The 16,731-nt window shown below is 53.3% G+C and overlaps 1 protein-coding gene and 1 non-coding gene across 7 annotated transcripts in view; one reads left to right on the top strand and one right to left on the bottom strand.

The window, feature by feature from the left end:
* Positions 1–16,731, top strand: part of DIDO1 (death inducer-obliterator 1) — a 54,810-nt gene that overhangs the window by 9,785 nt on the left and 28,294 nt on the right. For 2 of the 6 annotated variants that reach the window (XM_066234451.1, XM_066234448.1), the window contains exons 2-5: positions 11,874–12,054; positions 13,121–13,234; positions 14,764–15,571; positions 16,170–16,491. In XM_066234451.1, the coding sequence (XP_066090548.1) occupies positions 14,766–15,571; positions 16,170–16,491 (1,128 nt within the window). In that variant the 5' untranslated portion in view covers positions 11,874–12,054; positions 13,121–13,234; positions 14,764–14,765. Of the gene's footprint in view, positions 1–1,853; positions 1,972–2,128; positions 2,935–11,873; positions 12,055–13,120; positions 13,235–14,763; positions 15,572–16,169; positions 16,492–16,731 lie in introns of those variants that run through there. The other 4 variants (XM_066234449.1, XM_066234452.1, XM_066234450.1 and 1 more) reach the window with 4 other exon arrangements.
* On the bottom strand, positions 14,124–14,199 carry TRNAA-GGC (transfer RNA alanine (anticodon GGC)). The gene has a single exon. It is a non-coding gene; the product is annotated as a tRNA-Ala (tRNA).

The following is a 16,731-nucleotide window of genomic DNA, read 5'->3' as shown; positions in this document are numbered from 1 at the left end:
GTTTTCCAACAGGCTTTAGTTTAGGTTTGAGAAGAGGCTGAACACCAGGAAGCAGTTTTTTAAAGGGATTGAGGAGTCCCTGGACCATGCTTTTCTGCTTTGTTAGACTTCCATCGGGTGGGAGTGTCAGGACCAGGTGTCGGCACATGGTGGTGGTGCACTGACCGAATTTTTTTTACGGCCTCAAACCCCATTGGGGCATGGAGGCCTGTTAAGCTTCCTGTCTCTGCCGGCCCTCTGAGCCACCCATGTTGTCAATCCACAGGACTTGGGGTTTTGTTGTGCATTGGCGGCATTTAGGGAAGAATCTGAGACAACTGAAGACTCTTTTCAATTTGGGTTAGCTATTAAAATAAGTTTGTTAGGAGGAAGTATTCTTTAGCTGGTAGAGTTCAACAAAAAAATATGCAACTAAGTTCCAGAAATGCCTTTTTCACAGGTGAGAAGTTGCAATACATGGCCTGGAATCACCTGAAGAGTTCTGAGCGGGGAGAGCCTGGCTTCTCCCAGGGAGGGGCACCCCTTAGCCCACAGACATCAGTCAGCCAGCTCTGCTGGTAGAGATCTGAAGCGGGGGGACAGTCCAGGGGCCCCAAGGGTCATCCAGAAATGCAGGGGCAACCGGCAGGGCTTCCTGCTGTTTCTCACCACGTTTCCCTCTGCCTGCTTAAGCTTCCTGGGGCTTCCTTCTCCTAGTCCACATCAGCCTTGCTGTTAGTGCCTTTCACCCCTCTAAGCACCCACTGGAGACCGCACCCCAGAGTTATAAATCTCTGCTTGCTGAAAGACATTGTTGCTAGTTCTGAGTTCTTTAAGGATCCTCAGCTCAAGAGGCTGGGCAGGTAGGGTTCCTTCATTTAAACTCCCATGTAGGGGGCCATTTGTAGGGAGGCATCATGTGATCTTCCCGGGTCCCCAGCATGCCAGCCCCATTTTACAGACAACTTGACCAAGTTCAGTAGCTCTGCTTGTTCAAGCCAGTTTCAGCGCCATCTAGCTGGTCTTTAAACTTCTGTTACACCCACCTATCTGGAGGCATACCTTGACACAAGATGGAAGTGTACAGCCCATCCCGAAAAGATTCCATGAAGGTGGTCCTAACAGAATCACACCAGCAGAAACAAGCTGAGATGTGTTCATTTGAAGAAAACTGATAGGCCCAGTGGTCTTCAGAGAGGTCTATTAAACAGCACCCAGGGCCCTGGTTCTGCATAGAAGCACCTGGGAGACCTATGTAGGGTCAGAGGTGCAGCTTGACTGCACACAGGGCTGGGGCAAGTAATGGGGACAGAGACCGAGGAGTTACTGGCCTTGGGGCACATGTCCAGCGCCCACGATGTGCAAGGCAGCAGGAGTTGCTGAGGTCTGCCGAGTATTTGGAGACAAGCAGGTGCTGGGGTGTCACTACTCAGCACTAAGTGAAGGAAATCCACGCGAGGGTTGCGCACCTTTCCCTCCAGCTCCTGGGGGCGGGCGGCGGAGGAAGGGGGTGGCTCGCTCTGCTCCTTGGCCCCGTGGGTTGCAGACTCCAGTCCAGGAGAAACTGAAAATGCGGGCTGGTGGGGAAGGGGCGCTGCGCCTTGTTCCCATACCCTCAGGAGCCCGCCGATGGGAACCGGACCACGGTGCGCTCCCTGGGGGTGGCGGGTCCGCCGGGGGCGCTCAGCCTGAGGTCCCTGCCGTTAACTCCCCCGGCTTAGGCCCTTGTGATCGGCTTGCAGAGCGCGTGCGCGCGAGGTGAAGCCTGGACCTGGCTCCTTCCGCTCGCCGCACGAGGGCGCTGCTCGAGACGCGAGTGGCCTCTCTAGCCCCACAGCGTCTCGGTGGCCGGGGTCCTTCCTGCGCCGGGAGCGCGGGCGGACCCTCTAGCCCTCTCATCTCTGTGACTGGCGCCGACCCCGCCCGCCCGCCCGCTCGTTCCTCAGCGCTCGGAGGAAATGGCTGCGAGACCCTGGAGGCCTGGGAGCGGAGGTGAGTGGCGTTCGGGCGCCGGGCGGAGGAGCTGGCCACCGCGGGGCCGCGCTCGGGGCGGGAGGGAGGGCCGGGGCGGCGGCGGTGCCGGAGCCAGGCCCGCCCAGAGCCGCGGCGACCGCGCTGGGCCGCGCGCCCGCCGGGGAGAGAAGATGGCGGCGGCCGGGGTGCGGGGAGGGGCCTGGGCGGCCCGGGGACGGCGGGCTGCGGAGCGGCGGGGCCGAGTCGTTCGTTTGTGGGCCTGCCCCCTCCCCGTCTACGAGGCGCAGCCTCGCTCCGGCGCCTGTTCCGGCGGCTCCCACGTACGCGGGCGGGAGCGGGGCCCCGAGGGCGGCGCTGCGGCTGCGCGGGCCGGGGCCGCAGGGGCGGCGGGCGGGAGGCTGGTTTCGCTCTCTCGGAGCCGGTTCGGCCGGCCCGCGTCGGGCCCCCGTTGTGTGCGGTGTGGCTGCGGGTGTCAGCAGTGCGGACTCGCCTCGGGCTGCCGGGTCTCGAGTGCTTCCTTCTCGCCGCGGGGACGCTGCGTCCGGCGGGGCCTGGCTGGGCCGTGGGTGACCGCGGTTCGGGCCGCGTGCCCCCGGGCGCTCGGCAGGAGGAAGAGGCGGGTCAGAGTCGTCGTCTTCTCACGTTAGTTGTCTCTGCACGTCGGCCCCGCTGGAGCCGAGCCTCTGGGGGGCAGCGATGGCCGCGGCGCGCCCGGGCTCGGACCCGGGGTTCCTGGAGCCAGGGGCCCCGTCTCGGCTGGGACGCGGTGCAGGGAGCAGGGCCCCGGAACTCGGCGACTGTGCTGGGCGGCGGGGGCGCACGAGGCCGCCGGGCCCAGTGGCACGTGGGTCGGGGCCGCCCTTGGCGAGCACCGCGCAGACGTCCTAGCGGCGCCCCGGGAAGACTTGTGCAACTTGCTGGCTGATGCACTTGCCCAGCGCTGTTGCTGCTTACCGGAGTGCTTGCGCCCTTATTTTAGCCGTAAGTTTATGAACAATGTGTCTTTTCGCTTATTTTTGGTTTTTCAGTGGCCTTTATTTTTTATTAGCGTTTTATTAAATTCAGGGTATTTCGAGTAAAGCGCCCCTGTTCTCATAAAAAGGGCATGATGAGAAGTTCTAAGCGGCTGCTCCCCGCTCCTCCCTGCTAGTGCCCGTGGTGACCAGTTTCTTCTGGCAGGCGGTGGCAGTCCCAGCCCGTGTGCCTCTGAGCATCACAGTGGCTTGTGGGGGACAGGCGTGTCTGGGGCTGGGGGGTGGGAACGCTCGGTGCTTCCGGCGGGCCTTGGCCGATGGGCTTGCCTTGTGGGCGCGGGGGGCGGGCCCTTGGCTCCGGAGTGTTTTGGCAGTGGAGTTGGAGGGTCCTGCTGTTGGCACTGTAAAGTCTGTCTTCCTGCCACCACAGGGCGCCTAATTTACTAGGAGTTCCATCCCGACACCCTGGGGGACTGGTTCTTTATAGTTACAAGTTTGCAAGATTTTCCAGTGCCTGACTTTTTTAATGTTTGTCCCATGATACCAAGTGACTGGCTTTTGCAGAGCAAAGATTGTGTTCGCAGGTCAGCTCACTGTTGTCCTTGAGTCCCTGCAGTGTGGCCCTGTGTCCCACAGAGGCCTGCTCTCTCAGGCCTGGGGTGCTCACTAAATCCACTAAAAAGCTTTCCCTAAACCGTCTCACATTTGCATTTTTCTTGTTTAAGTGTTGGGCCCTTTCGTTTTAAATTTCTTAAATGGTGGGTATCTAATATCCTTTAAATTTTTTAAAGTTGATTTTAAAGAGAGAGAGGAATGTGGATTTGTTGTTCCACTTATGTCTACATTCATAGGTTGACTAATTTGTGCCCTGACCGTGGATCGAACCCATAATCTTGGCATATCAGGACAACGCTCTAATGGATTAAGCTACCCGGCCAAGGCTAATTCTACCCTTTTTATGCCCAGCATCAAGTGACCTGTGCTATCTAGTTCCATTACAAAGGCTCTGTGATTGACAGCTAGTGGAAACACACTCCTCAGGAAAGAGGTTGGGAATGTCTGAGTCCTCGCTTGGTCCCCCTGCCCACACTGACCCAGAAAGTGGTCTCTCCTGCCTAGGGTTCCCCCCCGTAGTAATTTTGAGGGTAAGTTGTATGAAGTTGAGTAGGTAATTGTCTGTATTGTAATAAGAATGCTGGTAGTCCCAACTAGAAAGTGTACTTTATCAGGAGGTGATCACCTTGTGTATAATTCTTACGAAGTAGGTATTTCTCTCTCTTTGGATGTCAAATTTAGAGGCTGTGGTTTTGTGTTTCATATGCTGGTACAGCCACTGGGTGGTACTTAAACAGCTTTTTTTTTTTCCAATATAAAGATGGCTTTACTGTGTTTTGGGTTATGAACATAAATACGCATGTCGAAAATTAAAACAATGTAAAAAAAATCAAGAAGAAAGCAAAAACACCAGAAGTGGCACCGTGCAGAAGGATCACCTGCTCTCCTCACTCTGTGAGGACCTCTTCCAGGACAGTGGCTGGAGGGTCTGGTTAGAGTCCCGTCCTGTGGGCGTTTCGGTGTTTCAAACCAGTCTCCTGAGAAGGACGTTGGAGCATTCTGCACTTCCCGTTACCTGCCGGGTCAGAATGAAGGGGCACACCCAGCAGTGAGGGTGTTAGTTAAATACTTGTCAAATACTCTCCTAAGAGGGTCTGTCTCTGGCACTGACATTTTACCAGGTGACGCCCACCATTTACTGCATGCTTGCCCTGCTGCTGGCACTGACTGACCTTGACATCGTGAGGTTTCAGAGACCCTTTTAGGAAACTGAGGTCGCAGTCCTCCCCGTCTCCTGGGCAGGAAAGTACAGCTCAGAGAGTGAATTGCTGTTAGGTTTGCAGCGAGGTTTGAAGCCAGGGACATCCTGATATAAAAGGCATTAAGCCTCCCCAGCTCCCAGTCTGTTTATCAGAGGGATAAACTCTTAACTAACCCCTCTTGTCAGTGGGGGTGAGGGGGATCACTGCTAGCTAGCCTTGGCTCTTCAGGATTGTCGATTATAATTTGAACAGTTTTCCCTCTAGTTGTTAGCTCTCCTCAAACACCCACCCCACCCCCGTGTAGCACTGAGATGCGGGTCAAGTTACCTCATGTACATCCAGCTTGTGTGGGTTGTGAAAATGGACCCAGAAAATCCTGTTACTCATTCCTTAACATCTTTATTTAAGCTTAGACCTTTCCCCCCACCCCAAAAGTAAGCATTGGCCTTTGCTGCTCTCAGGGAAGGAAAGGAAGCTTGCCTTTGAAATGCAGTTAATTCTAGACTTGTCTTCGAGGTCCCTAAGCATCATCTGCCCTTGGCTGTGCTTGAGACCCTGAGATTGAGGGGATGTGGCCCTGCTCACAAAGCACAGACCTGAGTGGGCTTCTGTGTTCTCGTCGGAGGACTTCTGGCAGTGTGACTGCTCACTGGACCTGCCCCTTCTGACGGAGGAAAGGGGTCGGGGAAGTCTGGTGCAGGAGCTGAGCTTCCTGGCGTCTTCCTGGCGGGAAGGCCACCCAGTCGCTTGTGGGCCCTTGGACAGCAGCCCTTAAGGTCCCTCAAGTGTCAAGTGGTAGCTCTGTGTGTCTCCCCTTCCCAAAGGGTCTGAAGTCAGGACCTGACACACACAAATTAATTGGGACTCCAGAGAGCTTTTGCTTACTTAAGTCATGTCTATGATATTTACCATATTTGGCATTGACAACAGATGTTCACGTTTATTGTGAAATATTAATAAACCATTGTGTGTAAACGTGAGTAACATTTTATGGAAGCTATTTTCCAAGACACAAACTACTTAATGAGAAAGGTGACAATGTTTTATGTTTCTGCCTTTTTTATGTCTGGCTTAACAGACAATAGCTGGTTCTCACATCTGCTTCTGGAAAACTACCCTTCCGAGAGTGACCAATGCAAAAGGCAATAATGGCATGGTGTTTTGCAAATAGTTTGACCTTGGGGACCTTCAAAGGGCCCCTGGGCCACACTGAGAACCTCTGCTGTAGATAATGGCTGGGAATACTTATTGTTTAGAAGTGTAAATTTTTAAAAATATAGTAGTTGATTCAAGATGTTAACACTGGGGGAAATGGCAGTGTCTAATGTCCGCACTTTTTTAATTGGCTCAACCACATAACTTGCTTTTTGGCAACAAGAAAAGACCTGTTTGTGGTCACAGGTGAAAGTATTTCAGGGTGTATGTCTCCCCCAGAGCGGACTTCCTAAGTGAGACCAGGGTGCTTGCTTTGGCGTGGAGGAACAGGACTGCTTTTAGGGTTAGGGCACTCTGCCTTGTAGGGGAGGTGCCTGGATGGGAGAGCACTGTGATTTTGTGTGTTAAGTGGCACTTTGCATTTGTTGTAAGACATTCTTTAATTAGACACGGCCTCTGTAACAACTCGAGCTCCTATGAAAATGGGAGTGAGAGTGGCCTGGACATGGGGCTGTGGAATGGTGCAGGTGTTACGTGTGTGACCCCAGGGGTATCGCAGCAGTGCCTCTGGAGGTGCCAGGAGGGAGTCCTGCACAGGTGCAGTAGGGTGGCCAGTTGGGGGGTCCCCTGGAGGATCAGGGTTCATAATTAACTGCTACAGGACCTAGAGGCTTGGGAAGCAACCCTGAAGTGCCCAGCGAGGATAACTGTCCCTTTACTTTCTACTGTCCTGGGAAGTGACTTAGTGCTTAGGTCTCTGTGAGCACATACCTGAGATCTCTCCCTCCCCCTGGGAAGGGAGATGGGGCTCCTTCTAGGAACCCGTCTCAGTGCTGTCCTCAGGCATTTAGCAGTAGCCGAACTTGTCCCACGTGGCAGGTTTCTTTTTTTCTTCCCATTTTTCTGAAGCTGGAAACAGGGAGAGACAGTCAGACAGACTCCCGCATGCGCCCGACCGGGATGCACCCGGCACGCCCACCATGGGGCGACGCTCTGTCCACCAGGGGGCGATGCTCTGCCCATCCTGGGCGTTGCCATGTTGCGACCAGAGCCACTCTAGTGCCTCAGGCAGAGGCCACAGAGCCATCCCCAGCGCCCGGGCCATCTTTGCTCCAATGGAGCCTTGGCTGCAGGAGGGGAAGAGAGAGACAGAGAGGAAAGCGCGGCGGAGGGGTGGAGAAGCAAATGTGCGCTTCTCCTGTGTGCCCTGGCCGGGAATCGGACCCGGGTCCTCCGCACGCTAGGCCGACGCTCTACCGCTGAGCCAACCGGCCAGGGCGTGGCAGGTTTCTTAATGAGATCAAGAACCTGGACAAGTCAAAGGGTCTCTGAGACCCAGGTGGTGGCCTCGTCTTAGGAAGCACCAGTCTCCTGGGAGGTAGGATTTTGACGGGCCCATTTCAGTATTTGAAACCGTGTTTCCTTGTTCACTGAGGGGGAAGTGGGGCTGGCTTCGTCCACTTGGGCTGCTGGGACAAAATACTGTAGACTCAGGGTTTGCACACAACACACACTTATTGCTCGGCCCTCGAGGCCCAAGATCAGAGTGTCATTGTGTCATTGTGGACAGGTCCTGGTGAAGTCTCTTCTGGGGGCAGAGGTCAGTCTCACTGTCCTCACAGGGTGGAGGGGGTGAGGGAGCAGGCTCTCTGGAGTCTCTTTTATCAGGGCATTGATCCCATTCATGGGGCTCCACCCCAGTGACCTAAGTGCCTCCCAGAGGCCCCCACCTCCTCGCACCATTGCCTTGGCACTAGGTTTCCATGTGAGCTTGGGGGAGGGGCACAAACACCACAGCGGAAGCCCGTTCAAGGTAGCAGTTTAGGAGACTGTCTGCACCGTTTATTTAATAGAGAGCAGTGAAACCTCAGTGCTTTTCCTTCCTCTTACCTCTGATGCACCCGTGCAGCTGTTCTGGTTCCTGACTCATTTATGTAGAGTAGTTGCCTGCCAAGGTCACAGCCTGGCCCCGTCCTGCAGAGGATTCTGTACCACTGGGTTGGCTTTTGTCTCCGTACATCTGAAGCAAAAGTACCTGAGACAGTCGGAACCAGCTGGGCTGTTTCTGGATTTCTCTCTGGACCCCTGGAGAACCTTACTGTGCGGTGGGCACCTTGGCTCCATGGGAATAGCTGCAGCAATGGCGCGTTCAGTGGTGAGTTGAAAATCGGAGTGCAGTCTCTGAAGGGTCACATGTAATGTATGCCGAGTCAGAGGCTGTATGTTCAGATGGGTGAAAATGGGCTTCGTTGCTTTGTGGCCCAAACCTGTCCACCAGTGTTCTGTGGATGAGCGCGTGCTTGCCTGTGGGGTCCGTGAGGGCAGAGCTGCCTCTGGACCAAGGACGGCTCGCCAGTCCCTGGAGAACGGTAAGGAAACCCTAGGACACCCGCAGTGGTCGGACTCCCTGGCATGTTCAGTGACTGCCCCACTACTAGACGCTGATTTGTCTTTAATTAGGAAGTGTTTCTCCTTTCTTTCTTAACAGTGTCAGGAACTTACAGCTGGTGTCTTCTCAGTACCTTGTCCACAGAAGGGTCTAGTTATGGTGATACAATAACTAAACTTCAGTCTGACTTATCAGTTTAAAAATTCTGAGTCATCAGAGTCTAAAATAAAGAGTTGGTGTTGTAGGTTTTGGATATAATTTCTGACTGGCAGGTCAGAATTGTTTAGAAATTAAGGTGGTTGTTTTTTTTGTGTTTTTCTGAAGTGAGAAGTGGGGAGGCAGTCAGACAGACTCCCACATATGCCCGACTAGGATCCACCCGGCATGCCCACTAGGGAACGCTGCTCTGCTGCAACTGGAGCCATTCTAGTGCCTGAGGTAGAGGCCACAGCCGTCCTCAGCGCCCGGGCCATCTTTGCTCCAATGGAGCCTCGGCTGCGGGAGGGGAAGAGAGAGACAGAGAGGAAGGAGAGGGGGAGGGGTGGAGAAGCAGATGGGCGCCTCTCCTGTGTGCCCTGGCCGGGAATCGAACCCGGGACTTCTATATGCTGGGCTAGTGCTCTACCCCTGAGCCAACCAGCCAGGGCCGAGATGGTTAGTTTTGAATATTATCCCAGGGGGATGTGAGGTTTAGACAGACATGCTTTTTGCCACTGGGTGGGGCAGGTCTGCACTAGATGTTATCTTTGAGGAGAAACGGTGGTCATGCTGTGCGATAACATATTTTAAAGTGACTTAGGGACAGGAGCCTTTTAACTGTAGCACTGCATCACTCAGAACGGCTTAGGAGAGCTCTGGAGGTGGGGCCTTCAGCTTGACCACAATCACAGTCACATCACTGACATTTGTCATTTGTTTTTAACTAACATAACATTTTGGAAGGGTACTTTTGGTTTTGTTTGCTTCTGGCAGGTTAGCATTTTGAAGAGGTGGCGAATGAAGGGCAGAGTGAGGGTTACTTTGGAACAGTTTTGTGGAAGGCAGTGTTTGGTCTCTTCCCACACTGAAGCCCAGACCTCTTAGTGCTCTGCATGTCCTCAGTGTGTCTCTCGACCCCTGCAGGTCCCCAAACCCCTTTGTGGGCTCACAGCCCAAAACTCTTTGCACTGTGACAGTTGGCGCTGTCAGCCTTTGTCCACTGAGTTGACATTTGCCTAGGTAGAGGTTCAGAAGCCAGTTCGGGTGGCGACATAAACCCTGCTGTGCACCCGTCCCTGGAGACTGGCCGGCTCCCCTTCAAGTCTTCCGTGAAGCAGTGCAGTCTGCCTTAGGACTCTCGGCCTCCAGTGTCCCTCTCTGACGCGCCCGTCTGAGGCAGCAGGGACACTCTTGTGCCTCTGCTGCACCCCAGCACTGGCTGTCTCCAGGAAGAGCCCATGGGGCTGGCGGGACCCAATCCATCTGTACTTGAATGACAACTGACAGGCTACAGTTTTCAGAATTTTGGCAGGCATTTTCTCAAAGATGAAAGATGTGAGGTTTAACTGACAGAATTTGTTGTTAATGAGAACATTCTAGCTTTTGAATGAGTATTAGAATTTTGGAAAACTTGTGTTTGCCATTGTGAGCTTGATGGCTTCCCAGTGGTTAAAGTCATTTGAGGAGATGGGTGCCAACATTATTAGCCCACGTGTGTCCTGTCCTCTGTGTCATCTGACGGGACGTTCTGCGCATGGACTTGCGTGAGTTGGAGAACTTGAGGGTGCCAGACGACCCCACGGTTTGTTTCCACATCAGCTCATGTTTCTGACACTGCCACTTGTCAGGGCCAGGTGTGGGGTAGCAGAGAGCACCCACAGTTACTGTAAGACATTTCTGCTTGAGTTTTGGAAATAGTGATGTATTCCACATAAACGGTAACTCTTTGAGGTCCTCAGTTTTTAAGAGGGTTAAAGAGGCCCTGGGACCAGAAGTTGTAGTGTGGGTCCTGGTCCTGGGTCCCTCCTAGTTGTGGGGCTGCGGGCAGATGCCCAGACTCCGCTGTGAGCAGCAGTGGAGATACTAACCCTCAGATTCCATAGCATTATTCCACCTCTGCTTAGCAGGAAGTGGAGCAGTTTCAACTGAGAAGAAAAAACTTGTACTTAGAAACGTAGAAAGATGATTTTAAATTCTTGGAGAAAATTGTTACTACTATGATGCGAATGCAGGTTTATGACCGTCTTCCTCATGTAATGTGCTGTGGTGTGTAGGGTTCCACACTTAACCTAAGTTGTGTTGGGAATTTAGCACTTGATTATAGATTGTTCTCTTTTGTCTTTATATGCATGGTTTTGTATCATGAGCTGAATGAAGTTATGTATTAGAATTTCGGTGTTGAAATTATGAAAAATCAATTTTGTAAATATTTTAAAAGTCCACATAAGTGAACCAGGTATCTAGGATGATCTGATCTGTTCAGAATATGGACTTGATCTCATTCTACTAACAGAAATAACTAGGTTTTTCTTTTCCAATGAATTTTTCAGGATTCACATAAAATCCAGACAGGTTTATCTTTAAAAAAAAATTTTATTCCTGAGGACACATTAAATTTTGTTCTCAGGATAGTAAATATACAAGGAAGGTTTATTTTTTGTTTCTTTTGAGAACTTACGTTTCTGAACCGTTGACGCCTCATTTTGAGACCAGTTTGCCACAATGAAGAGATTTGGTGGCTGTGGTGACAGAATTTGGCTAATGCAGTTGACGTGGTCACTGTCTCTTTAAAAGGCGGAGCATCAGAACATTTGTTGTGAGGTCACTAAGGAGACCACAGTTACACAGAGGCAGTTGGAGTGAGGCTAGGAGGAGGCAAGGTGAGGTGGGGCTAGACTGAAGTGCTGAAATACACCAAAAGATGAGTGTGTATGGCTCAGACTGGGGAAGGCCGTGGGAAGGAGGTGCTGGCGGAGCCAAGCTTTGAATACACAGAGGGCGCCTGCTCCATGTTGATGTTAATCACAAGCTTCTAAAGTTTTTCTCAGGTGTTGATTGATTGATTGATTGATTTTACAGAGAGAGGAGGGGTGGGAGCGAGTGTATCAACTCATACAGTAGTGGCTTCACTTGGTTGTTGACTGCTTGCCTCCTACGTGCCTTGACCGGACAAGCCCAGGGTTTCGAACCAGTGACCTTATCTGTCCAGCTCACGGCTCTGTCCACTGCGCCAGCACCGACCAGGCTCTTAGGGTTTTAACTAAAATGATGGCGTAGGTGCAGTGTTAGAATTTTAAAATAATTACGTCTGTTTTTGTTCGGCCTTTTCACATTTTGTTTTCCTGTTGGGTTTTATTGAGCTGGGTCCATCAGAAATAGGGTCCTGATTGGGAAGCAGCCGACACCTAGTAACTGGTTGTGGAGCCCTTCTTGCTGCTAGCTTTCCCTCCCCACGCCCACCTGCTTGTCTTGCCCCCCATGTGGTCACAGTGTCCTCTGTGAAAGGCCTGGGAGGAAAGGGGCAGTGTGTGTGTGGCTTGTGTTTTTGTTTTAATATGTGCTTTGAGTCACAGTTACTTAAGGTCTGAAAACCATCTTCTCTTGCAGGAGTTCCCTCCGTGGGAGCAGTCTCACGCAGTCTTCACGGTGGTCAGTGAGCCGCGGCCTGCAGTCGTGGGGGAGGCCTGGCCGCCTGCTGGGACCGGGCCTGTGCAGCAGCAGGCTCTTTGTTGTGCTCAGGACTTGCAGACGGTGTCCCTGTCTTGTCGGCAGGTAACTCAATAATAGCGTGAGTGTCAACAGCAAAACCTGGCAAGTTTGGAGTTGTGTTTTCTATATGCGAAGTTGCAGTATGTGTAAACAGTGTCATAAAGTCGCAGTCACACCTGTTAGAGATGGTCCAAACTTGAATGTGGAATGATGTTAAGGAGTTTTATTTTTACTTTTTTCATACTTTTATCTGTGCACGTCCAGTTGAAAACAGTAACTTTTACAGGTGTTTCTGGTGCTCATATTCGGCATACAAAAAAGTGTAAGACTGTTCACAAACCAAACACAATAGCTCAAACTGGAAAAAATAACAATTTGATTCAGAGCATTTATTTTTCTGTTGGTTATTTTTTTAATGTGTGGACCCTGGCGTAGTATGATCTCTGTGTGGTGGCGTGTACTCTGCAGGGGACAGTTTTCCCTGCAGGAGCTTGGGGGGCCCGTCTCAGACCCTCTGCGGTGGAGCGATTGCAGCCGCTGAACATCTGGTTGGCAAAGACTGGTTCAGGCCCCTCACACTGCGTCCTCCTTGGAAATGGATACTGTTGTATGAAATGGGAGTGTGACCCTCTCACGGTGGCTGTCAGATTTACTTGGAGTTGATTTTCGAGAGGGGAAACACTTTCTAAAGCCGGGTTTCTAGGCTGTGTGGGTGAACAGTTGTCGTTAGTGTGGTAGTAACAGCTCTAACATGTGCTTGTGGGAGGAGCATAGCCCTGTTCGTGGGAAGGTCAGTGCTGATTCTTACACGAAGAGATCACCACCGTACGCTGTCAGCACTGCTTCCTGGCTGCAGGCCATTCAGTGTGGCTTGTTCCCAGTCACCCCAGTCTGCATTGGAACCACCATGAGCTCCTGATTCAGTTCAGCTGTCACTTTAGGTGGCCAGAGAAGTGGCATTCCTCTGAAGACACCTGCTCATGTCACGGCCACTCTGGCAAGCTTCTGAGTGGTTGGGAGTGGGAGGCCGAGCCCCACAGCAAAGGGTGCGTGGAGCTGGACTGGACATGTGGCAGCACTCCGCGGGGAGCAGGAAGGGATCGGGTGGCACCTGGTTTGAATTCTGTGTGTGTTGTGTTTTGAAGGTCTGCATTCTGCACCGGTCCTTCCCCTAGGATGGAACATGGCACAAAGTCCGAGTCGGCACTAGCATTTCAATGTGATTGAAGCCTGGACAGCTTGGAAAAGACTTCTTTAAGGTACATACTATGTTTTTTGGGTCTTATTATTTTAAACAAGAGTAAGGTTTTCACAAACATGACCCTTCGGTAATCTCTTAGAAGGAAGGGGAAGGTAGAATAGGAGCAGAGACACATTGAAGCTGTTGGCAAGGTCGGTCTTTTCTTAGTGTCCCAGTTACCTGTTGCTGCGTAACAACGACCCTCGTTTGTACGGTCCTGGTTGGGGCTCAGGTCTGGGCAGGACCCTGCCGGGCTGCCGTGCAGGTCCAGCGTAAACCCTCTCCACGTGGCCTCTCCAGCCAGGTGGTCACACTTCTTGTGTGGCAGCTCAGGGCTCTACAGCCCAGGACAGGAGCGGTAGTGCTGTCGCCAGCTGAGTCCAGGACTGGCCCAGCGTTCTGTGCCCTGCAGGCAGAGCTGCGATGACATCGTGTCTCCACATGGGGGTACCAGCAGGCCAGCAGCCACCTCCAGTCCGCCATGGCACACACTGGTTTTGTTCTTGCCACCGGGGACTGTGGCTCACTGGGTACTTCCCCAGTGCCTGTTCCATAAGGCCTTGTCCTGAGCAGTTAGGTGACAAATCAGTTGTATCCTCCTTTGTGATTCTAGATTTTTTTTTTTTGTATTTTTCTGAAGCTGGAAACGGGGAGATACAGACAGACTCCCACATGCGCCTGACCGGGATCCACCCAGCACGCCCACCAGGGGGCGATGCTCTGCCCCTCCAGGGCTTCGCTCTGTCGCAACCAGAGCCACTCCAGCGCCTGGGGCAGAGGCCAAGGAGCCATCCCCAGTGCCTGGGCCATCTCCGCTCCAATGGAGCCTTGGCTGCGGGAGGGGAAGAGAGAGACAGAGAGGAAGGAGAGGGGGAGGGGTGGAGAAGCAGATGGGCGCCTCTCCTCTGTGCCCTGGCCGGGAATCGAACCCGGGACTTCCGCATGCCAGGCCGACGCTCTACCACTGAGCCAACCGGCCAGGGCCGTGATTCTAGATTTTTAACAGTTAATATTTTCTTCAAGAATCACCTCAAATTACATCGGGTACCATGTTTTAGGACAGTGGTCCCCAACCTTTTTTGGGCCACGGACCAGTTTAATGTCAGAAAATATTTTCACAGAGCAGCCTTTAGGGTGGGACAGATAAATGTATCGCATGAGCCAGACAAGCGTCAAGAGTGAGTCTTAGATGGATGTAACAGAGGGAATCTGGTCATTGTTTTAAAAATAAAACATCATTCAGACTTAAATATAAATAAAACGGAAATAATGTAAGTTATTTATTCTTTCTCTGCGGACCGGTACCAAAAGTCCCATGGACCAGTTCCGGTCCGGGGGTTGGGGACCACTGTTTTAGGAAACACTAGTCGAAATGACAGACTTGAGTGGCCCCCTCACTGTTGGTGGGCAGGTACATGTTCTTGCATCCGTGGTCATGGGGGTGGCGCTGCTGAAGGCCATGCGCTCCTCCAGCACTGGCTCACTGCCCACTCGCCAAGGAATGGGCCTTGCTAACCTTGGTCGTGGTTTGGTTGCATTTCCCATTAGGTATGGATGAGAAAGGTGACCCAAGCAATGAGGAAGCCCCCAAAGTCATCAAACCCACCAGTAAAGAGTTTAGGAAAACGTGGGGGTTTCGAAGGACCACCATTGCTAAGCGCGAGGGCACTGGGGACGTGGAGCTGGACTCTGGGGACCAGCAGCCCCCGCAGCAGCAGAGCCTGTCCTTGCGGCGCAGCGGGCGGCAGCCCAAGCGGACGGAGAGGGTGGAGGAGTTCCTCACCACGGTGCGACGCAGGGGCCGGAGGACTCTGACCATCTCCCCCGAGGACCCCGGGGAGCCGACCTCCTGCCCGGTCACAGATGCTGAGACCGCGTCTGAGGGGAGCGTCGAGAGCACCTCTGATGGTAAGAGTCAAGGAACAGGCAAGGGAAGACCAGCCTCGTCTGCAAAGGCCCAGGGAGGTGACGGCGAGGGCGACACCTCCGATAGTGACAGTGATGGGTTGACCTTGAAAGAACTTCAGAATCGCCTACGAAGAAAACGAGAGCAAGAGCCTGCCGATCGGCCCCTGAAAGGAGCCCAGAGTCGCCTGAGGAAGAGGCGTCGGGAGGAGGACCCGGCGGAAACGGGGGACATGGAGGTGTCCGATGCCGTGGAGAGCTCTCCGCCCAGCCAGCAGGAGCCCACGGCGGAGCAGGCAGTGAGCGATGACAGAGAGAGGAAGTTGGAAGGGCGGGCGGCCCACGGGGTCAAGGAGGAGGACTCGGGGGGCTCCGTCAAGCACAAGCCTGAGTGTGAAGTGTACGACCCCAACGCTCTGTATTGCATATGTCGTCAGCCCCACAACAACAGGTAGGTCCTGGGCGAGGAGGATGCTGGCTACCCCGGGTTTCAGGGAGACCAGCAGGACGCAGGAAGCAGGAAAGCAGCGGGACAGACCCACACGATCTGTTCAGAGTTCCAGAGCCGGGCTGGATGAGTGACCCGTGCAGTTGAGAAAGGTGAACGAGTCCTTGTCAAAGAGGGGCTCTGGAGTCACACACCACGTGCACTGTTGCCAGTGGCCACTCGGCTCTTCGCTGCCCAGCCGCGCGGTGCGAGGCAGCACTGACCAGACCAGCACTGGCGCCTGGAGGTCTCTCGGGTAGCGCTGCCTGCTGGCGTTAGGGAACCTCCGTCTGGCTCCTTGCGGGGAGAAGGGCATTGTTGCTCTTGGGGAGACAGCAGTCATGTATTGGGGGGGCAGGAAGCCTGTAACTCACTTGAAATGCTCCATTCAGAGCAAGCTGAAGTGAATTTGCTTGAGTGTTTAGAGAAGGCCGGAGTGTGTCTTTATCCTGTTCTACTTGTCTGTCTGTTTGCAGTTTTTTAAAGTATTAACTTAAAAAGTGACTTATATGTCTAAAAATGAGTGTTTCTCTGTTTTCCATTCCTGATTCTCTAATTTCAGGTTTATGATTTGCTGTGACCGCTGTGAAGAGTGGTTTCACGGCGATTGTGTGGGCATTTCTGAGGCTCGAGGGCGGCTCCTGGAGAGGAACGGGGAGGACTACATCTGCCCCAACTGCACCATCCTGCAGGTGCAGGACGAGCCCAGCTCAGAGACCACTGACCAGCTGGAGGCGCGGCTGCGGCCCACAGACTCCGACGGCACCGACTGCACAAGTATCGGGATCGTAGAGCAGAAATCCGTCGAAGACCAGGGGATAAAGGGGAGAATTGAGAAGGCTGCACATCCAAGCGGCAAGAAGAAACTCAAGATATTCCAGCCTGTAAGTCCTGGCCCGGGGCCGTGGGGGAGTGCGGTCTGCTGCGCTGCCTGCTGGTGGCACAGACTCGGTTCTTCCTTCCTGCTGGAGTGATGGAGGCTTCCCCAGAGCCTGTGCCTTGCCTGGGGCGGGGGTGGGGGGGCTGGTGGGAAAGCAGTCCTGCTTTGTGGGCCTCCCTTCTCTCTGGTGTTTCGCCACGTCAGCTCCCGGACTCCCACTGCTGGCTCGTTTGCCTCAGGTGGA

The sequence above is a fragment of the Saccopteryx bilineata genome, chromosome 6, assembly GCF_036850765.1.
Source record: "Saccopteryx bilineata isolate mSacBil1 chromosome 6, mSacBil1_pri_phased_curated, whole genome shotgun sequence".
Lineage (NCBI taxonomy): Eukaryota > Metazoa > Chordata > Mammalia > Chiroptera > Emballonuridae > Saccopteryx > Saccopteryx bilineata.
Note: the sequence above shows the minus strand (reverse complement) of the source record. Positions and strands in the feature narration are given on the sequence as shown.